The sequence below is a fragment of the Typopeltis vanoorti genome, chromosome 16, assembly GCF_054136105.1.
Source record: "Typopeltis vanoorti isolate ZY-2024b chromosome 16, IOZ_Tvanoo_1.0, whole genome shotgun sequence".
NCBI classification, from domain to species: domain Eukaryota; kingdom Metazoa; phylum Arthropoda; class Arachnida; order Uropygi; family Thelyphonidae; genus Typopeltis; species Typopeltis vanoorti.
In genome coordinates, this window is record NC_143564.1 from 29,263,347 (window position 1) to 29,291,320 (window position 27,974).

A 27,974-nucleotide genomic window follows, 5' to 3' on the forward strand; every position below is an offset into this window, starting at 1 on the left:
CCTTTGCAACGAGTTGTCCTGGTGTTGTACCACCTTACCCCAGTCCTGAAGATACTTTCAGGCGCAAACTTTGTTTGCTCACACTTGGAAATAGGATTAAACTAATTTTATTATAAAGAACATGGTTAGTAAGGATTAGATTTTTTGCTTAGAGAGTGAATGAATGGAATGGGTTGCCAGAGTCAGTTGTGAGTGCCCTATTTGTTAATGGATTCAAGGAGAGGTAAGATTGATATTACATGGACAGTTTGGGTCTCACGTGATGAGCCATTGGACTCCATGGAGGTGCTCATGCAATAATAATGATAGATTATGAGATGGTGACTTTGTTCTTCTACTACTAAAGTTTAAAAGGTTATAGGTAACCAGCAAAATCTTGTAAATGCTAGGATCTAATCTCACTTCACAAATTTTCTCTAAATACTTTTGATTATTTTAGATCCATTAAAAATCTGGGTGACCCAAGATGAGAACCATAATTCAACACTGCCGTGATCAGTAACTTATATAAGTGAATTATACTGTTATTCATCCTTCATAGGAAGCTTCTTTTAATCAACCAACTTTACATACGGAGCATCCTTTTTTTAATAAATGTGTTCAAAACTCTGAATTTTCTTCAATAGATAGTGAGGATTAAAAGTATAGCTGATGCAACTAATATTGCTAGCCAGCATATTATTGTACAGGCACCTCCACGAAGTCCAAAGACTCATCATGAGAGACCCAAACAATCCACACAATGTATCATATCTCTCCTTGAACCCATTAACAGACAAAGCACTTACAAATGGCAACCCATTCCTTTCATCACAACTCTAAGCAAAGAATCTAGTCCTCACATCCCTATTAACTACACCTTTATTCAACTTTCAGGGTCTTGTATAGCAGTGCAGGGACCACTTCTAGTGGTCCCAGCACTGAACCTTGTAACACACCACTAGTCACCTGTTTTCTCCTTGATTCTACCCTCCAAAGACCACTTTTGGATATCTGTCCAGCAGCACCCTCTTATCCACATAACCAGTGTCACATCTACCCTCATTTGTTCTAATTTGTGTGACCGAGTTCCATGGGGGGATTCTGTTAGATGCCCTTATGAAATCAATTAATGGTGTGTGTGCGTGTGTGTGTTCCTGTCTTTTGCAAGGGGGGGGAAAAATCTTGCCACCTTTGTATCAGACCACCTAGCTTACCTTCAACTGAAAAGCCTAAGAGGGCTTCAACCAAGAAAAGACCACATTTCTTTTCCTGCCCAAAGATAAATGTTACTTCAACCTCAAGACCATGCTATGACACTATGGAGATGCAGGGAGAAGAGAGAGAGAAGTAGCAAGTCTAAAAAAGAAGTGTGACATCGTTATCACTGAAGGATGACCCTTTGCTTGCCAAGTGGTCATAATTACAAAAAAATTAATTTAAAAGTGACAAATAATAAATTCAATTTTTGAGTCATAAAAAATAAGCAAAAATGAAATAAGATCAATAATATAATAAATACCTGAAATCTTTGTTGAACAGCTGTCTGTATCTGTTCCTTTTGTTGTATAGTAAGGTTAGCTGATTTAAGTTTATGATGCCACATTTTTACTAACTGCTGCTTTTCTCTTAATGCTACTTTATATGCCTCTGGTAATTTTCCTGGAATAGCCTATATCAAAAAAACAATGATAGAAAATGGAAGATTTGTTAAATTACATAACTGCATAACACTATAGAGGTCTCACTTTAAATGCCACTTTGGATTCATTATGCAACTATACAAACAAATGTTTTTTCTTTTCTTTTTTTTAACAAAAATAATCATGTACATATTCTTTATGAACACAAAGAAGACATTTTTGTCAATATCAAATTTGACATTAAGACACTATTTCACAAATTATATATTCTATTTAAGGCTAATGTAGATCATAAGTTCTCAAACAAGATAGATCTCACCAAATCAATGTCCTGTATTATAAAGTTAACCAATGAGGAGGAAGGTATTCTGTTAAGCTCATATAATCGCTCTAATTTGGTTTTATAGTTTGATTGGTAAGACAGTGTGCATAGATAGTAGCGAGTTAGCACCAGTAAAGAGAGCCGGTGGCAGTGAGTGGTAAAACAGTGGATGTGCAAAGTAATGAAAATGCAATTTGCATAAATGGCACTGAAAAACTAATTGAAGATATGAAAGCAGGGTTGGTAAAGATGAGGCAAGAGATCAAACGTATGAGGAATGAACTGAGGAGAATTAAGGATTTGCATGGAAATATGAAGAAGAATGGGACAAAAGATTTGAGAGAAATATCAAATGATTTGAGAATGGCAACGTATGGAGATCTGATGATAAGAGGTGTAGTGAGTGAAAAGGTGCACAAGGTCTGTTTTCAGGAAGGCAGAATGAGCAGGGCAGTTGAAGCAGCCAGCAAAGGTTAATTAAATTAAATGGTCGATTGGTAGAGCCTCTGCTACTAATGGCTGCAAAAAGTTAAGCAAGTTTGAGCACGGTTATCATTCGATGCTGTTGGCACACTCTCCCTCGATGAGTCTTTGGCCTCCCTGGAGGTGTCACATAATAATAATAAGAGGAATAAGGGCGCAATAGAGTTGGTGGTAATTGGCACAAATGATTTGACTTGTAACAAGAAGAATGTAAAGAGAGATGTTATGAGGCTGTTAAGGAGAGAATGAAAGATAACAGTGTGGTAGGTAAGGTTGTCAGCATGTTGCCCAGGTATGATGATGAGATGAGAAGGTGAGCAAAGATTATGAATATATACTAGCAGAGTTGTGTGAGTATAAAGGAATTCATTTTGTGAATGTGTGGGATGGATAGAGCTGTATAAAAGAGGTCAGCTACATTTGAATCAATTTGGTGCAAGTCATTTGGAGAAACTGTTGCTGCAAGAAACAGAAATGGGCTAGATGAGAGAAAATGACTGAAGTGAATATAAGAGCTGAGGAAGCAAGAAATGTTGTGCAAGAACAGGAGAGTAAGGTAGGCAAGTTTGTGGATGGAGAGGTGAGTGGCACGAGGGAGAAGTGAGTGGCACGAGAGATAAGAATGAACATAGAGTGGATAGGGAAATGGGAGAAGTCAGGTAGACAGGGGGACACTGTGGAAAAAGTGTAAATGATAGTCTCAAGAGTAAATACGTGCAAGAAAGGATTAAGATAGTCAAGGATGTGGGGATGACATGTAAGTCAGGAGAGAGGTAATATCAGTGATGATAGACAGGAATGGTAAGGGGTGTGTGGAAGTCATATCTGAGAAGTGGGATTATTGGAACTTGTTACAGAAACAGAAATGGGCTAGCGTGTATATTTACATATGCTAGAAGTATTCTAAACAAAAGGAATGAAATTGTAGTGCGGATAGAGTTCATTCTCCCACAAACTGTTGGTATAAGTGAGACATGGTTGAACGATGATGACATTCTGACAGGAATCAAGATTAGATTGAAGGATATTAGTCTTTCATGAAAACAACTAAAGCAAAATGGGAGGAGGAGTGTTACTGATGATGGCAGAGTTGAGCCCATCTGATAGTGGTTTGTAGAAGTATGGTATGAAGTGGAAGTTGACAGGATGAAAGGTCTAGTAGTTTTTGCTATAGACCTAGTAATGTGGAAGGCAGTGGGAAAGGAAATATTTAGACAAATTGGTCTCACCAATAAGAAAAGGGTGATCATTATGGGTGATTTCAATTATGGTAATATAGACCGGAATGAAGAGACAGCATCAGGAACCAAAGAGAATGAATTTTTTTGAGTTTTTAAGGAATAACTACTTTCAGCAGACATTATAGAGTGGATTGAGGGTCATGGATTGGATTATCTCATAAGATATTGTTGTAAATGAAGTGTAACATCTTCCTCCAGTTGGTGAAATGACCATGAAGTGATTACTTGTATGCTGGCCAGCCATATCACGAGAAAGTGTTATATGTGGAACTATAAGGCAGGTGATTATGGCAAACTCAAGAGGCAGCTTGAAGCGATATCGATATATGATATGAGAATTGCATGGGAAGGAAATCAATGCTGCTTGGTTTCTATTCGGAAAGAATCTGGCAGAGGCAATAACTCAGTGTATTCCATCCAAAGGTCGGGGGATTAAATAAGGTAGATGTAAAATGGATGACTGAAGAGATGAAACATGCAATCCGGAAGATAAAGGAATTGTAGAGGTGACACAAGACAAGCGGAGATAATCAGTTATATATGAGTACAAAGAGAAAACAAGGTGACTCAGTAAGGATAACAAAAGTGCAGTATGAGCAGCAGTTAGCAAATAACACGCAAAGAAGTCCTAGGGAGTTTTTTTGATACGTGGCCAGTAAAGAAAGGATGATTATGGGAGGATGATGTTGGTCAGTGATAATGGGAGAATGATAAAAACTGAAGAGGATATAGTAGAGGTGTCTAATGAGCAGTTCATTAAAGTTCCATCCTTGTGATTATATATAATATAATGCAGAACCTGAGAGCAGTGAGAATGGGGGGGGGGAACCAATGATGGTGATTAAGCAGGAGGCATATGAGGAATTGAGTAAACTTGATGTCAACAAGACCATGATGGTATATCACTGTGTGTCTTGAGGAAATGTTCCAGGGAGTTAACAATAGCTCGTACATTTTGAACATGAGTATTAGATGCCCAGGTCCCTAAGGAGTAGAAAGATGGCAAAATTGTTCTGCTTCTAAAGGGGATGATAAGATTAAGGCTTCAAATTACAGGCCATTCTGATTATCTGGGGTTGTGGTCAATGTGTTGGAGAAGCTAGTGATTCTTCATAAATTTGATTACTCTCTTATCCGTTTGGCTGCAAATATTGAAGATCACATGTGCAAAGCTCACAACAAAGAAATCGCCTCAGTTTGGACTCAACCTCTTTGTCTGATCTACCGGTGTTTATTCTAAACAGAATTTTGGCAAATTTGTTTGATTTCTAGCTGCACCACCAAAATGGATGGGAGGCGAATCTCCCTCCAAAGAAAAACACACGGAACCTCCCTCTCTTAATCATAATTAAATCTAGCAGATGAACACTTCTAATCTACAGTCATGGCAATATATACCTTAAGGCACACAGACTCGAGTTTAATGAGTAGTGCATTGGAAATATGAATCAGGCAAGTTATATAAACAAGAAAACAATTTATTCATCACTAATAACATATACAAAAGGTCAATTATAAGATCCAAGTAGATTTAGCTTCTATGCTTCAAATAATAACTCAAAGATACGTTTACATTTAGTCCCTCAACAAAATTACTTCTAGTAGGACTACGTGTCTAAAAAACATTAACCTAGATATACTCAAATCATCCTCAGATAAACATTTGCAAGTTTAACAATAGTTACAACAATAAACACAAGATGTATATTACCTAAATTTCTAAACTAGGCTTTCTCTCACATAAGGCAAAACAATTCAAATATCAACATTTGGCCTAAAGTCCTCAAGTATCCTATCTAAACAAAATTAATTAAACACCGTCACAATCTTTTTCACAAGTTAAACAATGGAAAGATCTTACTTGAACATAAATCTGGACTTACTTCTCTGAATGATCCTTGAAATCCTCTCTTTCGGTTACCATTTGTCTTTAGCACTGACCTCGGGTACCTTTTCTGGGGCATGTGAGATCCCTCGTTATTATCAGCGAGCATCAGGAACACTGTGGCATGGAAACACAGCATCAAATTTCTTTTAAAACCGCTAATCTTAGTCACATCGCTCTCTTAGCATTTTCTGTCTGGAATTCAGGCCTCCGAAGGCAATCACAAATCATCCCCTACAATGTTAGCAAACTCAACTGCCGCCGCGTACATCGTAACTTCAGGTCGGAACATCACGTGACCTTGTACCTTCTTGCAGACCTAAGAACGGGACAAACACTCCGGAACGAATTCGAACTCCACGAACCGCATGCCTGACTAGCGAGATGAATAACCCGAAAAAGCCCCTGACTCGCCACAGCAATCCTCTATTTATCTGGCTCCGATGACCTTGGATTCGCTTACACTGTCGTCCCCTGGGTATTTCGATGTTCTGCACCCGCCACCTTTTCCGGTCATTGCATTAAGGCAGAAACTCCAGTGCAATGTTGACCTTCGTGATGGTAGTTGCCTCAGTCATAACTTAATAGGATAATCTGTCTGGAATTATCGCTGACTAGAGGATTCTTTTAGACACAAATTATTTTACACTTATTTTCCTTTGTTCTAATACAAAACATTTGTAGGCTACAATATTCAGTTATTCACAATTTATTAATTCCAATTCATTAAACATAAAAATTTTCACTATTAAATCACAAGTATTTTTATTGGAATCTTGTTTACCAGTAAAATCGGTATATAAGGCGTTTTACATAAATTTCCTTGTGTACACAATTTTATATAGTTTTTTTTTTAATTTTTTTTAAGAAATTTTTTTTCAACTTCCTTCATGCAAATTTTCTGGAGAGAATTTGACTACAAACTTGTTACACCTAATTTCATTGTTATCTTTTAACGTTTTGGACCTAATTAATTCTCCATTAATTTTGTTCATAAAGCTTGCACAAACTGTTAGCAAGTGTGCAGCCTTTGTAGCAATTTCCAAGTTCCAACACAATAACCCACGTATAGCTTTTCTAAACATTAAAAAGAAAACTGAGGAAGTTTGCAAAAATAAATTGTCGCTGAGATTGCACCTCAACTTCCTGTTTTCTGTGCCTGTTCCATCTCGGTCTGTTATAGGAACTTCTATATCTATTAATCTTTTCAATGTAGTTTACTCCGATTGTTCTCGGACTATCCTCCCCTAATTTTTCTTCTGTTTCACCTTGGTCATTTACTAATTTAATGCTAGATATATGATAGGTCTCAGATTGATTATTCACTTTTGAAGTTGAAGCTATTTCAGAATCAATCTGGTTATTTCTAGAAACTTCATTGCCCCTTTCAGTTGGCCCGACATTACCTTTATTTTGCTTTCTTTCTTCATGAGATTTCTCAACTCGATTTTCAAATCTTCAGTTCCCTCTACCAAACCGTTTATTTCCCATTAGGAACATGTAATTTCTAGAAAAGTCGCATGAGAACTTGTACTTCTCTAGAAAGTTAGTTCCTAAAATTATCTGTACGTGTGGGTAAGATGTCCTAGGGAGGACCAACAACTCCTGCCAAACACACAATTTAAACTCAGGCAAGTATATTTTTGTTCACATAAACATTGGATGTCGATAATCCCGATAGTCTGATTGGTTTTCTTAGATTAGAAATGCATCGCCATACACGGGATTTTATTCCTTGAAAATAATCTCCTGTTATGACAGAGGCCTGGGAACCAGTATCTAATAATACGTCACAATGCAGACCTTGTACCTTATCCTTAATTATCATTTTCGACTTTCACTGTTGTTCATGATCCCACTGTCTACCTTCATAAATATGAGGAGTGTGTCCAAACTTCGACTCATATCTATTATTTCTATTGGAGGATCTCTTGTTACTAAAACAGTTGTAAGTTATGTGCCCAATTTTATTGCAACTAAAATATCTGGGAGGCTCCCTTCTGTCTTCATGTTCACCATCTCTCTCTGATTGTGGTGGTGATACTTCGAAGGTCCTTGCTGTTACTGCCGCCAACTTCTGCATAACAGCATCTAAACGGTCCATCATTGGCTGTTGTAGTCGTTCAACTTCTTGTCTTATTATCTCATTAGTCCTCTCTGTTTGAGGTATAGTTGATTCCAAGGTCTTTACAGTTACTGCCGCCAGTTGATTCAGAACAGCATCAAGACAGTCCATGAAGGGTTGTTGCAGCTTTTCAACTTCTTGTTTAACTATAGAACTTACTTCTTCCATGATAGTTATCCCTACTTTTATGATGTTCATTTTATTTTCAGTCATTCGATTAATGTTGACTGATCTTTCTCTTTCTCCCTCACTATCCTTTTTGATTTTTAATGATCTTTCTCTTACAAGTGCTTGATTCCCTTTCATTCTTATTCTTGCAAGCTGAATTATTCGCCTCTTTAATCACGTCAATATAGTTGGTAGTAGATGTGGGACGAATGTCTCCGAGCATCTGTTCCTTCTCTTTCACGGTAAGGAAAGAGAAGGAATCGCGAATCCTCAAGATTCATGATTTTTTCTTATAGGCGGTTTCCTTCAAATCTTGTTTCACCCCTAGCCTAAACTGACGAAACACTGCCCAGTCGAGGTGAGGTTAATCCTCATTAGAGATGCTCTGACTATTGGCAATTGTCAGTAACCTATTATAGAACTCAGTCACATTCTCCTTTTCTTTTTGAGCACATTTCTGCAATTTCCATATATTACGGCCTAAACTTCTTAACTTGGAGAACTGGGAAATCAAAGTCTCCTTAAATTTTGAATATTTCAAGGTATCCTTCAAAATTGGGGATGAATATAGGAAGCTTTTGACCTTTCCCACTAGTTTGCTCTTTAGTAAGATAAAAAGCTGGACGTCTGTCCATCTACCCACCTTCCTCAGTTCCTCGATGAAGCTAAAAATAGCTAAGACGTCGTAGTTTCCTCTCCGGAAAATTGTGGAATAACTTGTTGAAGATTAATAGTTCTGAAGAACTCAACGTCATTGATTCCTGTACTTGTGAATTAATTTTCAAATTTTCAAAATTACACAAAATATTTTTTCTTGATAACTGCCTGATTCTAGTCCAAAACTTGCTCACTTTAATTCACAATTCTGACCGATTAATTGAGTGAATTAAATCCTGTCGGCTGCGCCATTATAACACTATGTGTTTATCTTACTTAAACTTCTTATTAGAATCTCTTATCATATCTTATTTCCTCTTATTAGAATCTCTTATCATATCTTATTTCCTCTTATTAAATCTCCTTTTAAAATCCTAAGGGCTGCACCATTGTAAATCTACGTTATCTCATTTAAACTTTTCTTCTTAACTTTGATTACTCTCTTATCCATTTGGCATTTTCTGTCTGGAATGCAGGTCTCCGAAGGTGATCGCAAATCATCTCCCACAATGTTAGCAAAGCTCTGCTGCCATCGCAACCTCCGGTCGAACTCCACGTGACTTCGTAACTTCTCGCTGACCCAAAAATGGGACCAGCACTCCAGAAAGAACTCAAACTCCAGGAACCATAATGCTGACTAGTGAGATGAATAACCTGAAAAGAAAAAGTCCAACTTGCCACAGCGACCCTCTATTTATCTGGCTCAGATGACCTTGGGTTCACTTACGTTGTCGGCCACTGGGTATTTCAATGTTCTGCACCCGCCACCCTTTCCGGTCATTGCATTAAGGCAGGAAATCCCCATGCAATGTTGACCTTCATGATGGTAGTTGCCCCAGGTCATAACTTAATACAATAATCCGTCTGGAAATCGCTGACTAGAGGATTCTTTTAGACACAAATTATTTTACACTTATTTTCCTTTGTTCTATTACAAAACATTTGTAGGCTACAATATTTAGTTATTCACAATTTATTAATTCCAATTCATTAAATTTTCACTATTAAATTATAAAATTAAATAATATTTTTATTGGAATCTGGTTTACCAGTAAAATTGGTATATAAGGTGTTTTGTATAAATTTCCTTCTATACACAATTTTACGCTAGTGAGGGGCTAAGAATTCAGAACTGCATTGAAAGCAGTAGAATTCTCTTTAATGGACAGCATGGGTTTGCTAAAGGAAGATCGTGTTTTAGCAACCTGCTTATTATAACAGGATGACGAATATATAAGGCAATGGGGATGCATATATTTATATTTTGCAAAGGCTTTCGATAATCTGCTACATAGCAAACTAGTAGTTAAATTGGAACAGATGAGGCTGGAAAGTAGATTAGTGCATTGGATTGGAGATTTGCTAACTGATAGATATTAGTAGGTTGTGTATGGAGAAGTAATATCCCAGAAGAGGAAAGACACTAGTGGTATGCCCCCAGGGGGGGTCTGTTTTGGGACCGCTGTCATTGTAAATGACACTGGAAAGGGCTTAAATGGTAATAGACAGTTGTTCCACTTTGTTGGAGGGGGGGGGAGTTATAAGAAGTAGAGCAGATGTTATAGCTTTGCAAAAGGATCTAAATAGACCCTCTGAATGGGTGAGTGTGTGGGAATATCAGTTTAATGTTGCAAAGTGTAAGATTTTAAAATTTGAGAAGCAAAGATGAGATGCAGAGTATAGGATTGGTATGTATATTTTAGAAGTAGAGGAGATGATGGTGGATAAGGACTTGAAATTTCATGATCGTTCTGCTAAAATTGTGAGGACATAACAGCAGATTATGGGAATGATGTGGAGAACACTGACGTGTAGAAGTAAGGATTTTTGATTCCATTGTACAAGACATTGATAAGGCCACATATGGATTACTGTGCACAGATTTGGTTGCCAAGTTTTCAAAAGGATGATAAGATGTTGGAGAGAGTTCAGAGATGATTGACTAAGTTGGTTTCTAGTCTCTGGAATGTGGAATATGAGAACAGATGGAGAGAATGCAAATTACAGAGCCTAGTGGATAGAAAGAAGAGGGGAGACATGATCGAGACATATAAGTTGGTAAGGAGTAATTACCAGATTAACATGGATGAGATTTTTCATAGAATATCTGTAGAGAGGGAGAATGAGAAGGCATCCTTGGAAGCTCTATAAGAAGGGTATGAGCAAGGGGATAAGGAGTAGATTTCTATCATTGGAAGTTTATTTTGCACTTGGTTAGACTATAATAAATTTTGTTTAATCCTTTATCCAAGTGTAAGCAAACAAAGCTTATGCATGAAAATATCTTCAGGATTGAGGTAAGGTGGTGCATCCTTTGGCAACTTGCAGCAAAGGTGGACCAAGCTCTCATCACTCCTTGTATCAGTATCTCCCATAATGCAAAGCACACCTCCTGGTGGACATGTATACTGCTATGCATTAAGGGAAGAGCCACTACCCAAACTGGTTTTGATCTTTATTGAGGTCTCATCAGTGGGAGGCAGACCCAGAGTGGTGGTACTAAGGTAGAAGCAATGGAGAGGTCATATTTACTTATACAAGTTGCCAACCGGTGTACCACCTTATTATTAAATTATTCTGGATTTAGAGAAAGATGTTGGAAGTTTATTTTGCACTTGGTTAAACTATAATAAATTTAGTTTAATCCTTTATCCAAGTGTAAGCAAACAAAGTTTGCCCCTGAAAATATCTTCAGGACTGATTATGCACTTCAATACACAGGAAATTATCAGTTTTTTTTTTTTTTTGTATATACACACACACACACACACACACACACAAATGTGTAGTAAAAATATGTATGTCTGAAATTCATGTCCTGCTGGTTTTAAGATTCCAACAAGAACCAGGTTTTCTTATATGTAAGATGCAATCTCAATGACTCAAAATTCCAAATACTTTTTTGATTGTCAGAGCACAGGCAAGTCCCACTGTACAAATTCCTATTTTGAAATCTACCCACATCACTATTTGAATATAAATTGTAAATTTATATACACTGTAAATGTAAAATTTATGCACTTCTTTATACAACAGGAACTTATATCAACACACACACACACACACACACACACACACACACACACACACACACACACACACACACACACACACACAAAAATGTTTAGTAAAAAATATGTAATATCAGGAATTGATGTCCTGCTGGTTTAAGGATTCCAACAAGAACCAGGTTTTCCTGCATGTAAGATGCCATTTCAATGATTAAATAATCCTTTCTTTTAGTGTTGCACGGTGATCAGCATTCATTTTAGAAATTATGGACTTGACAACCGTGTTATAAACAACTCTTTTAATTTCCAGATGTTTCGATCTTCATATTAAGATCATCTGGAGCATATACAAATATACAGGACAAGCTGAGTTACATTACATACAGTAACCTAGAGAAACAATTTAATCCTTTATCCAAGGGATAAAAGGGATTTTGCCAAGGGATGTACCACCTTACCTCAGTCCTGAAGATATTTTCAGGTGCAAACTTTGTTGCTTACACTTGGATAAAGGATTAAACTAAATTTATTATAGATTTTTAGCATGGAGAGTAGTAGGTGAGTGGAATGCATTGCCTGAGAGTGTAATGAGTGCAGGGACAGTGAATGCATTTAATTTGAGGTATGACGAGCTGTACATGTGAGAGTAGGACCTCACACAATGAGTCTCTTGAATCTACGGAGGCCTGCAGATAATAATAACAATAATTCTTTTGTTTCTGCTTTCTATCTTTTCTCCACTTTGGATATTGCAATTGGTGCTGTTTTGTTGTACTGACATTCATCATTCCTCTACTTTTCTCTAGGCTTATAATAAATTCAAGAATCACTGCTAACCCACTGAACATGCTGCTTATCTTATTAGAAGTGTTTCCTAAGGATTACAATCTTTAAGTATTCAAGAAGAATATTAATATACATTTATTCTCTTGAAACACCTCCTCCACAAATGCCACTATTGTATTATAAGTTCCACAACCTCTTGTTTGTGATTAAGATTAAGAAAGAAAAAAGAATTATTATTGTTATTATTATCTGCAGACCTCCATAGATTCAAGGGACTCATTGTGTGAGGTCCCACATCTCCTTGCAGACATGTATACTGCTATGCATTACAGGAAGGGCCACTACCAAGACCAGTTTCGACCTTTATTGAGGTCTCGTCAGTGGGAGGCAGAGCCAGAGTGGTGATACTAAGGCAGAAGGAATGGAGAGGTCTTATTTACTTATACGAGTTGCCAACCAGTGAACCACATTATTATTAAATTACTCTGGATTTAGAGAAAGATGTTGGAAGTTTATTTTGCACTTGGTTAGACTATAATAAATTTAGTTTAATCCTTTATCCAAGGGATTTTGCCAAGGGATGTACCACCTTACCTGTCCTGAAGATATTTTCAGGTGCAAACTTTGTTTGCTTACACTTGGATAAAGGATTAAACTAAATTTATTATAGATTTTTATCATGGAGAGTAGTGGGTGATTGGAATGCATTGCCTGAGAGTGTAATGAGTGCAGGGACAGTGAATGCATTTAAGTTGAGGTATGATGAGCTGTACTTGTGAGAGTAGGGCCTCACACAATGAGTCTCTTGAATCTATGGAGGTCTGCAGATAATAATAACAATAATAATTATTTTTTCTTTCTTAATCTTAATCACAAACAAGAGGTTGTGAAACTTATAATACAATAGTGGCATTTGTGGAGGAGGTGTTTCAAGAGAATAAATGTATATTAATATTCTTCTTGAATACTTAAAGATTGCAATCCTTAGGAAACACTTCTAGAGGGAGGCTCTTTCAGCGAATAGGGATAGATGAAATTAAAGAGCAATAAGATAAGCAGTATGTTCAGTGGGTTAGCAGTGATTCTTGAATTTATTATAAGCCTAGAGGAAAGTAGAGGAATGATGAATGTCAGTACAACAAAACAGCACCAATTGCAATATCCAAAGTGGAGAAAAGATAGAAAGCAGAAACAGTTTATGAGACAGTGGTTAGAATAAGTCTTTGCGAGAGGAATCATCTCTGATTCCTCTATCAAAGATTTGCACTGACTCAGCAAGTGGACAGATAAGGCATCGTGTCACTAGAAGGAAATGAGAACAAGTTTCACTGGACATTACTGATTCGTAAACCGCTTATATTTTTATGTCAATAATGTTTGAATGAAAAGAGAAGAGGTGCGGAGCCCCAGAAAAGAAATTTAATCTTGAATACAGATATGGACAATGGAGCTTTGTTTTTGTGAGAAAGAAAGCACGGCTGTTTTATTAGTACTGAAGGTGAATTTTGTCCTTATTCCAATGAACAATGATATGAGATCAGTGTTCAAGACTGTATGTAGAACATCCTGAAGCTTGGAATGTTTGGAAACTGTAAAGTTTGTCAAATGAGAAGAAGAAGAAAGACTTCAAACACTCTAGACTGGGTTTGAAGTCTAAGGGCATTTACATATAAGAGGGCAAGTGATAAAACAGTCATGAATTATGTTATGACATAGCAGTCACTCCTGCATTAGCAAAAAAATAGCCATCCAATACGACAGGGCAGTAGTGAATGATCAGAGAGAAAACTGGTTACCCAGTTATAAATGGTAGAACATTAGTGTCAGTTAATATCATTCACTTCAGCATGATTAGATATCCAGTGTCATATTATATTGGTGGCATTAGGCTAGGGATCTTAGAGTGTTAATAGACAGGAAGTTGAAGTTCAGTGGCCATGTGACAAAGATTGCGAATACAACTCAAAAGATAATTTCAATGCTGTAGCGAACGTTCACACGTAAAGATAAGGATGTTATTTTGCCTCTTTACAAGGCCTTCATAAGACATCACTTAAACTATTGTGCACAGGTCTGGTCTCCTGGTTTCCGTTGTGATTCTGATATATTGGAGAGAGTACAAAGGAGTGTGTTAAAAATGATATCAGGATTGTGGAATACTGATTATGAAGACAGATTGAAAATTTGTAGATTGCAGACACTAGCAAACAGGAGAAAGAGAGGGGTGATATGATTGAGACTTACAAACTTCTGAAAGGGTCATGCAGGATTTCAATTGATGGAATTTTTCAGTTTATGGACGTTGAGGAAAGGATGAGAGGGCATCCTTGGAAACTGAGAATGAAGGCCACTAAGAAGTGGGTAAGGGTTAGATTTTTCTCTCAGAGGGTGGTGAATGATTGGAATGAATTGCCATTGGATGTTATGAGTGCAAGCAGTGTGAATGAATTCAAGAATAAGTATGATAGCTGGTGCGCGTAGTATGTGGCCTCCCTCGATGAGTCTCTGACTCCCTGGAGGTCTCTCTTAATAATAATAAATGGTAGAAAGCAGACCACAGGATTGCAATTTGCTGAGCAGACTCCATATGCCAGATCCAATCATATGACTTAGAAATGTTGAGTGCAATAGCCAATCTTTCTCTGAAGACATTTCCATGACATGTTCAGGAGGGAGTGATGAAGGATAGGAGATCTGCTGTGAATATAAAGTGGCAGAATTCATCTGTTGGGCATTTAGGTGATTGAATGTTAATGATTTTTTTTATTATTTTTGAAAAGACTAATGTAAAGTAGCAATGGGTCAACAGTCTGATAACAGCCTTTTACTTCAATTTTTTGGAAATGATTGAATATAGACTCGCTTCTTTGCAATAGAGTTTATTCCACCTGAATATATAAGGATGTAGAGATGATATAAGATGAAGTGCTTTTACATACAAATTAAAGATATAATCTGAAAGTTTTTGTATTTATCTCAAATTACTTGTATTTTTTTTTTGCCTGCCTTGTCACACTTGTCTGAAAACCAAGGCATGACTGAATATTGGAGAGGAATTTTGAATGCCATGGAGGAAGCCTTTATTCAGGCATGGATAATTTCTGTAATTTAATTAGAGTAAGTATTTGGCTCAGAAAACTGGAAACAAAAGTCTGACCCTAGAGAAGAGAAATAGAAGCCCCAAAGTTGTCATATTTATCACTGTTCTTATGCAAAAGGATACAAACAAATCATCTGCAGGGAGAAAATTCCATAAAAGAGGAAGCTTTTATGGAAGAAGAGAGTAATACACTATAACTGGAAGGAGCAATAGCTAGAAAAGAGTTCAACAATATATTGGGAGAGTGGTAAGCACATTCTGATTTTTGCATTAGATCATTCCTTACAGTGAAGAATAGCTTAGCATTTCTTCTGGCTTGGTCAGCAGAACTGGAAAAAGGCAACTAGATGAAGTTGCACATATTAAATTCACTAAGAAAGAAAACTCCATTGTTTGGGCAGTTAGTTGGAGTGCAGAAAATTAAATTTCGGTAATAAGCTAGAGTGAATTTCAATATTTGGGGAGCACTAGTGACAGCAGATCATTGTTAAAGAATAAGGAAAAGAAGTCATGATCCAGGAAATTGGCACTGGCATGGAATATAAGGTTACAAATACACCTATGCCACCCTTTTATGGCAGAAAGAATAACATAAGAGTGTAGAAATGCCAGTTAAAATACAGAGTGCCGGTTAATTAATAAGCCAACAATTATTATATCAAAACAAATAACTATATTTGGAATTGTCAATTACACAGATTCAAAATTGTCTCTCTCTCCAACTCCACACAACATTTACATCTCTCATACAGGTGTTTGAAGGCACAGTGGAAATCCTAAACAGGAACCCCCTTCAGTGTCTGGGTCACACTGCATTGGATGTCCTCTATCTCCTCTTTCAAGGCACACTTCATTTTTGGGGTGAGGAAAAAGTCTGAGGGAACCAAATCTTGCAAAGGTGTGTATGTGGGGGGGTCAATCACACAACAGATTGACTTCAAAGCCAGCAATTGCTTTACAGGCAGTGCAGTGTTCAGGCAAGTTATTGTGCAACAGAAATCAAATGTTATTGTGGAACAGTTCTTTCCTGACACATTGCATTACTCCTAAATAATACTGACTATTCACTGTAGTGCCCTCAGGAACAAATTGAGTGAACAATTCCAGCAGTGTTGAAAAAACAATGGCTGCCGTCCCATCTTGACATGATTTTTACAACCTGACTTCCTTCTGCGAGGGAGAAGACATTCCATGCCATTCTATTCTCAGGAATTTCATTTCCGGATCAAACTGAAAACACCAAATTTCATCACTGGCGACAATTCTTTGCAACACATTATGATCCTATACATGGATGAAATTTTAACATGCAACCAGGTGCTCTCTCTCTGTTTGTGTGTCAATGTGTGCAGAACAAAACTTGAAGAAATCTTCCTCTTGTACAATTCTCTTTCCAAGATTAATCTGGCCATTTCCTTACCAACACCAAGCTGTATGGTGAGTAGCCTAGTAGTTATTTGTCTGTCATGGGCAACAATTTCCCTAGCTTTCACCACAGTTTCATTTGTCTGTTCAGAATCTCCATCCTCCAGGGACTCCCTCCCCACTTTAAATGTTGAAACCAGTGGAACACCTGTGCATGGCTCAGACAATCATTGCCATTAACCTTTTATAGATCTTGGTACACTTCTCAAGCAGTTTTTCCTAATTTATAGTAAAATTTATCACAGCTCTGCTCCATGATGCAACTTCTGAAATGCTACACTCACGCACTCTTACTTCAACAGTTGACACATGAAAATTGCTGCATCACCTGGCTCAAAGGTTGCACCTGAGATTGCAACACACTCTAGTGGTCAAAATTACAAACATGATTGTTACTTTAATTCAAAGGCCTGTCCTGTAAAAAATATATCTCATTACTTAATGGGCACACTATGTATATAATAGTTGTTCACTTTTATTGCCTTTGTAATTTGTAAGTGGTAATACATATTGTCATCATCATGAAATTCCTGATGTGTACCCTCAAGGGGGTGTACAGGTTATCATAATACTGCATGAAAAAACTTACACCATTACTAACTTCCTATCTACAATTTTCCTCCAAATCAAACTATTACTTGTCAAGACTTCAATATTATCAGATCTTATATTTCTATCTTCTAAGGCACTTTTACTGTATCAATCCACCTATATCTTGGTCTTATTCTGAGTCTTTTTCCTGCCAACCTGACAAAGAAAACTTGTTTTGTTAATCTTTCCTCTCCCATTCTGTTTAAGTGACCATACCACCTGAGATTAGCTCTGCTAACAATAATAAGTTCTTTCCTAATAATATCCTCGTTTTAAATATGACATTGCCATTGATGCCATCTGTTCACCCCTCTAATCTTTCTCAGGACTCTCATATCTGTGGTCTCTAGTCTTTGGTCAAGTGTTTTATTTCTAACCCAGCTCCCAGATCCATAAGTTAAAACTGGTTTTAACACTGTCTTGTATGCAGCTAATTTAGTGTTTGGACTAATTTCTCTCTTATTCCATATAAATTTATTCAGTTGACTTCCTACCATACCAGCTTTATTGATTCTGTTGTCTATTTCCATATTTAATTTGCTGTCTTCACTAAAAATCATGCCTAAGAAGATGAAATGTTTTACTTGTTCTATAGGTTTCTCCATTCACAATGCAGTAATTAAATCTTTGTGAAAATATGAGATACAATACATGTAAGGAAGCAGACTTATGGTGTTTACAAAGAAATGAAACAACCTCAGCTTGTTTTAAGCCATGTAGCTTAATACAAGAAAACTATTCTTGAGCCATACTGTCAGAACATTTTCAACTAGTTTTGATATGAATTCAGTCTATATAACTGAATAAGAAATGTTGAGTCCTGGAGAACTTCTACAAAGAATCTAATAAGTAACATCTTGCAGACTTGTAGCAAATTTATTTAGAAGTATAACATCACCTGCATAGACTAAAGAGCTGAGATTAACATCTCCAATTTTGATATCAGGTTTAATACCTCTTTCCTTCATCATGTGATCCATATAGATAATAAATAACAGAAGGGATAATGTACATCCTTGTATGACACCAGATTTAACATATAACCATCTCCCTGTACTTCTTTCAATTCTAACTGGTGACTTTAAACTCAGATAAAGACTATTGCTTGATATAATGCTCCATTGACACCATACAACTGCAGTAGCACTTTGAGCTGCTTCTCTCTTGGCACCCTGTCATATGCCTTTTCCAGATCTTTGTTATATTCCCACGATTTATCAACTATTTGTCGCAACGTGAAAATCTGATCCTGACAAACTCTGTTTGGCATGAATCCAGCTCGTTCTTCACCAAGCTTCCCTTCTGCAATCCTTCTCAACCGTTTCTCAAATATACTTGAATAAATCTTACCAGGAACACTCAGTAGGGAAATACCTCTAATTCTCACATTCAGTTTTATTTCGCTTTTATGAGAGCTCTGCTCCAATCATCTATAATTCATCCCTGTGTCCAGGCCTTCTGAACTATGCAGTGCAGCCACTGTAAGACTTTTATACCTCCAAACTTGAGCACTTGTGGTTGAATATTATCTACTCCAGCTGCCTTTCCACATTTCAGGCTTTTGATTGCTCTTTCTACTTCAAGTATGGATATGTATTCCTGATTGCATGCTAGTGTTTTTTACCACTATGCTGTCACTGATTGAAGAATTGCTAAATGAAACAAAGTAATTATTCCATACATCAAGGATATCTTTTTCACCAGTTTTCATGTCAGCTTTATCATCTCAAATTCCTTTTACAGCACTCTTTCCTCCATTCCAGAATATTTTGCCACCTTCTTGATATTTATTTTCTATGTTCTAAATAGTGGCGGCTCGTGGCTTGAAATAGTGGGGGTGCTGCAACTTTCGAAATATACATCATTCTGTAAGTACAGTGTATATGTGTTTGGATAAAATATCAAAATTATGTTAAAAATTTAAAAAAAAATTAAACATGAAAAAATACTGTTTATTATCAATAAAATTATACAGTTTGGTATAATTCAAAATTACTTAAAAATAAAATATATTCTTCTTGTTTTGTTTCATGAAAAAATATTGCTTATTATCGATAAAATTATACAGTTCAGTAAAATTCAAAATTATTTAAAAATAAAATCCATTCCTTTAATTGTAATTAAAGGAATAGATTTACAATTTTTGGACATTACAATTAAAGGATTTATTTGTAATGTCCAAATATTTAAAGAGACAGAGCAAACACAATAAGCACTACGAATACTCTACTACTGGTGCAAACTGCAATTAAACAACAGTGGAACTGCATGAACAACACTGGACAGTGCTGCATTACGCTAATGCCTCACATCTCACTATGATGTGCACATGCTTGAGCGCATAGCAATATGACACTGTGGTAAACACAGTGCTGCTAGCATCCTTCGCCATCCTATGTGCCACAAGATGGATTTTCATTATTTTTTATACAAAATAAGAGAATTGCTTAGGATTGTTGATGATAAAATTACAAGCAAATATAAAAAATTAATAAATATATTTATATATCGAGAAAAACTGGGGGTGCTGCAGTTCTGCAGTGCCTATGCATGAGCCACCCCTGGTTCTTACCAAAGTCTTCCCATGACTTTTGTTTACCTAGTTTTACACAGTGTTTAACTTTCTTACATTTGTCTCTGTATTCTCTAAGAGCACAAGCTAACTTATTTGCCAGGAACTTTTGATATCCTTTCTTCTTTTCCTTCACTGCCTCTTTAACTTCCTGTGTCCACCATGGAGTTCTGATTTTTCTATCCTTACAGACAACCTCACTAGATGCACCTCTCTGGATGAATCAATCAGTGTTTTCTTCAGGACTTGTACTGACTCTCCAAGGTTTGGTTTCTGTTCTCAAACTTTTTCATTTTTTTCTTGAATAATGTTTGTGTATTTTAGTCTATAGTTTACATCTGAGAGCTGCTCAAGCTGAAATTCAATTTTATCCTGCTCAAGACTAAACGGTGATCACTTCCAATTTCAAATCATCTGTACATCTAGTGTCCTGCACCAGTGGGAAAACATCACTATCAACAATAACATAGTCAATTAGACTTCTCTTATTCCTTGCTTCTTCTCTCTCCATGTAAATTTGTGCACATTTTTATGTTGGAGCATTGCGTTAGTAATAACTTAATTGCAGAATTAAGATCCTATCTAAATGATAAGAGCCATTATAAATAATATAACATCTTCTCCTTCTTATCATAACTTAAAATAATTTAAGAGTTTAGTCAGCAATTCAATCATGGTGAAATCTAACCAAGTTCTAATCAGGCTTGAGTAGATTTTGCCAAAAGAGTAAGAGAAAAGACCATGAAAACTAAATTTGGTATAAAGCTGTACTTATAACTTATACTGACATAAGAGTTTTCTTGGCCCACACTAACCTCACAGACCTAGAAACTAAACTATTCTAGATAAATACTAATAAAAAAAAAATACATACTTTTGTTTCTCCTTCCATATGAAAAGGAATTGAGTACTGGTAGTATTCAGAAGGAGGAAGCAGGTAATCAGTATTAGCTGTTAGCGCTTTCATTTCTGAATCTAGAAACAAAATGTTCAAAGTATTCAACACACATTATGACAATTTTTTGTGTGCAAAATAAAATTAACTGGAAAGAATATCTTTTCTTTTGTGAATACATATCATTTAATGTAATAATGAACTTATTACAATTGTATGAAATATTTCGCAACTGCATTTTGGGGGAAATATATCAATTTTTCAGGAAAAAGAGCCAAAATCAGAACTATGGGACTACTATCGACAATATTAAGTCTAGTCTAGTCTAGTTTAGTGTAGAGATGATTTCTATAATTTTTTATTAAAATATTCTTCTTTTTCATCCACTTGATGCAACAGGTATAAGATCACAACTTTCATGGTTTTAAATTACCTGGTTTCCATTTTTGTGTTCATCCAATTATTCTTTCTTTTTATATTCTGTTAACATGCTCTCATATTCCTTTTTCTTTGTTTGCTATCCATTCATTTATTAGTTATAAGGCACATTTTTTTTTGTATATTTCTTCATTTCTGATCTTCATTTCTGAAATTTTGTTTTTCCCACAATTTTCCATTTCTGTAATAGTGTTTAATTTTTTGAATTTAACTATTACAGCTCTTATTTCAGAAGCATAAATTAAAACTGACCTTACTATAGTTTTATGCAGGGCTCCAGAAATACCACTTAAATCTACAAGTCACAAAAATGTTTACTTGTCCTGTAATTTTAGATTTCAGTAATTACAGAAGGATGATGAAGTGAGGTGTTCACACTTATAAAAAAGATTTCATCAATGCTAAGATCATCCATCCCCATGAACTCAGTTTAGTATCCATAGCATGGGAATGGACATATGAGGGAGAGAATTTTTCAGTTTTCCTGATGAATCATAAGGAAAACTGAAAATGGCTAATCTAGATGGTGAAGACTACACAGGTAGAGGTGGTAGACTAGTGCTTCAGGACAAAACAGCAGTGAAAGCATAGCAGGGGGGGAAAAGAATGAGAATTGCCTCGGGGATATATCAAACAAAGTTAGTTGCATATGTGCATCCCCCATGGAAGGACCAGAAAAGCCACCATGTATTATTCCAAGAACACATTTATCATATAGAATTTTAAAATTCTTAACACCCCTTTGCATTAACAACACATGCGTAATGCATTCCATTCACTGACAATTCTCCATGCAAGAAATCTACTCCCCTCCTCCCACACCCCTCTTCACCAAACTTTTACAAAATTTCCAGGGATGACACCTTTGGTTCTTCTCCTCTCACCTTCTACTCTTTTTATAATCCCCCTCTGGATTAATCTGATAAAATCCTCTCACTAATCTAAATACCTCTATTATATATCCTCTTTTCCTCCTATCCACCAAACTCCGCAATCCACATTTCTTCAACCTCTCTCCTAAGTCCTGACATTGGAGAGGGTCCAGAGAAGAGAGACCAAGACAATGTCTCCACATCACATTGAAAACCAGGTGACAAGATCTGAGCACAATAGTCCAAGTGTGGGCTGACCACTGAATTATACACAACCCACTTCCTTATCCCTACATGTTAGAGTATTTCTTATCATAGCAGCATTACCATGCACAGCTTTTGCAGCACTAGCAATATGCCCTCTAAACTTCAGTCTACTGCCAAGCATCATTCCCAAATCTTTAATCTCATTCACTTCCTGCAGTATGGCACCGTCGAAATACTACACAGCCTTATATTTCTGCACTCCAAAATGCAACAATCCCATGCATGTATTGATATTAAAACCACAACCCCAATCCTTTGTCCAAGCAAAAAGTCTATTCAAATTTTCCTGAAGGGAATTAACATCAAAAGTGCTGCTTATAATTCTTCCCAACTTTGCATCATCAGCAAACAACTGAAGATCCCTAGTCACTCCACATGATATATCATTTACAAACAAGTTGAACAGCAGGGGTCCAAGAACAGGACCTTGGGGAAAACTACTAGTCGCCCTCCTATTTTGAGAAACTGCTCCATCATACACAACCTGCTGGTATTGCTTAGAGCCAATCTCCAATCCATCCTAACTAATATACTATTCTCATCCTCTGCAGCTTGTACACCAACTTATCTGGTAATCTATCAAATACTTTTGCAAATTCCAAGAATGTGACTGTATATGATTCTCCCTTATCTAACACACTTGTTACCTTATCATTTTATAAGGTAACACACTTAGGTTTTGTAAAGGATAACATAACCTACCATTTACAAATCCATGCTGACCATCATAAGGAATGCTATCCATCAATCCCATTCTCTATTTTATTATTATTATTATTACATGACACCTCCAGGGAGTTCAAAGACTCATCGAGGGAGGGCACCAACTCCATAACTCTCCGTCTCCACCAATCAATCCACCAACTACAATGAACCACAACTACTTTCATCATCTACACCAATGCCATCTACAGCTGACGACTACCACTAGTATTTTCACAGACACTCACAAACATCCATGCCCACAGCAGGATTTGAACCCGCAGCCTTTTGGCTGGAGAGCGGATATGCTAACCACTCAGCCAACCAGGCCAGCAATTATTATTCCTTACCAATCTCTTCGACACCTTGACCACAACCACAGTTATACAAACTGCCCTTTAATTGGAGACTTCTGTCTTAGAATCATGCTTGTGGAGTGGTACTATTTTGCCTTCTTTCCACTCCTTAGGAATATATGGTGATATGTCATCAATTGCCAACTTCAGGGAGTCCAAGGACTCATCAAGAGAGGGCACCTACTCTACAGCTCGCTGTCTCACCATTCAATCCACCAACAACTAACTGCAACTACACCAACGCCATCTACCGTTGACCACCACTGGTATTTCCACAGACAATCACAAACATCCATGCCCATGGCAGGATTCGAACGTGCAGTCTTTTGGCTGGAGAACGGATACACTACCACTCGGCCAACCGGCCGGCTGCTCCTTCAATAATTCCATTATATCAGGGATAGCCAACTATGCGCCCTTCTGAAGCCAAAATAATTCTAGTAAGACTTAGAAGAGCCGCAACCTCTGACTGATGTGATGGTACAGGAGTGAGTGAGTGTACACATGGTGAGGTTGTAATGAGCTTGTAAAAACTGCTTTAACTAATTACAGACTTAATTTTAAGGAGTTCACCAAGAAAATGGATACAAGAAGGCCTCTACTAGTAAATAAGTAGCTAAAATTATTGTGTTTCGACTTTAAATTTTTTCTAATTGTTCAAAGTAAACTTCATTTAATGTGTTTTGAATGAAACTTTTCTATTGCAGTAATTTTTATTAACCCTTTTTCTCTCTCTCTCTTTTTTTTTTTATTTTCTTCCTTTTTTTGTTGTCTCCTCTTCTTTTTGTTTATTTTTAACTAGTACATCGTGAAGAGCCACATGATACATGGATGTGAGCCACATGAGTCATGTTGTGGCCACCCCTGTACTATATCCTTTGCAGGGGTGGCCATAACATGGCTCATGTGGCTGCCATGACTATACACCAGTGTTAATCTGCCATAATTATTCCTCCTCTTGCTTGCCATATAGAAGAAAAATTCTCTTGAGTTAACTGCACCTGCGCTTTATACTCTTCATGGATCTGATCACCACCAACTGTTTTGTACCTCCTCCATAACATTTTCTTTTCCAGCACAGCTTGCTTGATTTCACTGTTCATCCATCTCGCTCCTACTCTATTTACTCACTTAACCTTTGGTGTGCAGTCATACACTGCTTCTGTCAGATACTGCCTTGTGAATTTCCATGCATTGTCAACATCTTTTTCACTCAGCTCATCTACCCAACATACTGATGCTGACTACAGAGTTTCATATAATCATATAATCACTTCCATGCATATCCATTTTTGACAGCAACCTTTTCTTGTTTCATCACTTCCCAAACAAGTACCTCATGATCACTCTCACCAATTGGCAGCAGTGTCAATGCAACATTAACAACTACATCTTGAAGTTATCACCAAATCCAAAACATTAAAGCATCTAGTCACTTCAATCACATGCTGCTTAAGATACTTATCTCTCAGAAATTCCACAAACTCACTCTCCTTGCTCCCATACACTATCTCCTCCTTCCATTCTATATTCCTGTAATTAAATTATCTCATCAGGATCACCTTCTTTTTACATGCTCAACTAATTTGCCTAAACATTTCACAATTGGTATTCTCTCCAAGTTCATCCTCTATAGTAAAGATCACAAGAATGATGAGACTGGAGTAAACCCCTTCAAAGCCTTCCATCCAATAGAAGAAATATTTCTTGGAATAAGTGAGATAGGATCGAAAGAGTGAGAGACAAGTACCTGGACTTTGGTTTACTCAGGTGGAGCAAGCTTGAAAATTAAACTAGAACATTAATGGGCAATTATACTTTAAAATCTTTAAAAGGCTGTGGACAGACAGAATTATTCTGATTAACAGAAAGACATACAAAACAACTTATTTATTTATCTCAGGCCATCTGGATGACGAAACTGAAAGAATGCATGAAAATATACAGGAAGCATTATAAGTAAAAAGCAGAAGAGTTTGTGATAGTGATGGGTGCTATGAATGCCAAAGTAGGCAATGCAAGATATGAAAATATTGTCAGAAATTTTGGACTGGGAAATCAAAAATGAATGGAGTGAAAACTGACTGACTTTTGTAAGGAAAATGACAAAATAACTGCTAATTCTTGATTTCAGAAAAAGCATCTAAGACAACATTGCATGTGGAAGAGCTCTGAGAACATAACGAGGAATCGAACTGATTTTATGATAATAAAAAATTGGTTTAGAAAGTCAGAGAGGCAAGTTACAATTTCTCCTAGTGCTCACTGTAATTCAGATCACAACTAATTAGTAGCCACAAAAGTAATACAATTGAAGAAATGAACAAAAATGTAGTAACAAAAACTCTGGACTCAATTGGAGAAACAGGCTTCTGATCAATATGCAGAACCAACAAATTATCAATTTAAAAAATTATTTCATAGTGAAATTGGAGAATCAGAAAATGAGAGTAATGAATAGATGTAATAATTTCAAGGAAATGATGCTGAAAACATCAAAGAGTTAATATTCTGAAGGAAAAGGGGGGAAAATTGATATAGTACGCCCATAGAATCGAGACCCTTCAACACTTCTGCGCATGTCACAAAAAGGCAAATCCATTCCGATAACAGGGTAATCAATCCGTATTGTGGGATGAGTGTTTATTATTACACGTCGGAAAATTAACTTCTCTTTTATGATCATTGTAGTTTTTAAAGTGATAACCATTTTGCTTGTATAACAGTTGGAAAATTTTATCTATAAAGCATGTGATTTCGTGTGTTGGTGACCAATTCGTACATCCTTAATTTCTTTCTCCCCTTCAGCATGAATCGACTATTCTGGATATCAAGCCAAGCGGAGCTCTACAAAGTGTGGACGTATTATAAATTATGAAATTATGTTGCTAATTGAAAAAAAAAAAGTAAGCAAACAAAGTTTGAGCCTGAAATATAATCAGGACTAGGGCAGTAACTAAGGCAAATGATGTGAAGTCGTTAGCTTCTGTATATGGGTTTCCATAGTCCAGATTATATTTCAGATGCAACTTTATCCAAGTATATAATTTCTTGGTATATTTAATTTATAGTATAACCAAGTGGAAAAGCTTCCAACAACTATCTCTAATCCAGAGTATTTTAATAATAAGGTGTGACACCTTTTGGCAACTGTATATGGAAATATGACTTTTGCATTACTTCAACCTTAGTATTACTTCTGGGTCTGGCTCCTGCTAATGAGACCTCAATAAAGGTCGAAACTGGTCTGGGTAGTGATCCTTCCCATAATGCACAGTATTATACATACCTGTAAGGATATGTACCTTGCATTATGGGATATTGAGGCAAGTGATGTGAAGTCATTAGCTTCTGTATACAAGTTGCCCTAGTCCTGATTATATTTCAGGTGCAAACAATTTTGTTTGCTTACACGTGGATAAAGGATTAAACCAAGTATATAATTTCTTGGTATCTTTAATTTATAGTATAACCAAGTGGAAAAACTTCCAACAACTATTTTAATGGCTTGTATCACAATATAAAGTTCACTCTTGAACTTGAAACTACAGGATGTTACCTTTCCTTGATATCATCCTATTAGTATCTGAGAATAAAAGACTTAATTCTCAGTGCACAGGAAGCCAACAAACTGTGGCAGACCTCTACATGCTTCCTCTCACCATTGCTGCCCCTTACTGAAGACAGATATGTCCAACACACTCAGGAACAGAGACTAAAACATTTCCAGTACCTAAGACCTTTGTTATCCGATACATATAAGTTCAAGACAATCAACAAGATTTTAAAAATTCCCGAGATATTGATCAATAAGAAGGAATTCAAAGCAATAATGCAGTAATCCTTCCCTACATCCACAATATTTCAGATAGAATCTCTTATTTGCTGCAGAGCCATGACATAAAAAGTTGCTTTCACTCCAGTTTATGAAGTATCCATTTTCTTATGGCCTCTAAAATCCTTGCCCCCTCTCCCCAAAGAAATCGAGGATCTACAAGAGTCACTGTTCTTGTGTCATTTGATAAACTGGAGAGATCCAGAAAGATATGCATGTTAGAGCAATATCAAAAATGCTGAAAAGAAAGTACAACACAAGTCCAAATTAGCTTCTCACACAACTAGTGTCAACCATTCAGTACTTTGGCAAAAGACAGAAATGCATGAAATTGAACAAGGTCTGATCTTCATTTATCAAAAATCTGATATTCACAGACCTGGGCTATGAAACTCATTATATTACAGAACATGGTGGTACCAACTAGTTCTCCTACCTTCGTGTGATTACCATTTAGTTCATTGTTTTGTTAAATTTAAATCTACTGTATTCTTTCACTGCTTCTTAGTGTTGTGTGTTTACTTCTCTAGTGTCTCCCCCCCCCCCAATAATCAATAAGCTCATGACAAGTGGGCATGTTAGCTTGCAAAATTAGTGGAATTTTCTAGTGAAAAAAAATAT

General features: G+C 36.5%; 1 protein-coding gene across 1 annotated transcript in view; it reads right to left on the reverse strand.

Annotated features, from left to right (window-relative positions):
• Window positions 1–27,974, reverse strand: part of LOC150097913 (TBCC domain-containing protein 1-like) — a 349,586-nt gene that overhangs the window by 22,647 nt on the left and 298,965 nt on the right. The window contains exons 15-16 of the mRNA XM_090406629.1: window positions 20,863–20,963; window positions 1,502–1,651 (exon numbers count right to left, since the gene is read on the reverse strand). Coding sequence (XP_090262755.1) covers window positions 1,502–1,651; window positions 20,863–20,963 — 251 coding nt within the window. The remainder of the gene's footprint in view (window positions 1–1,501; window positions 1,652–20,862; window positions 20,964–27,974) is intronic.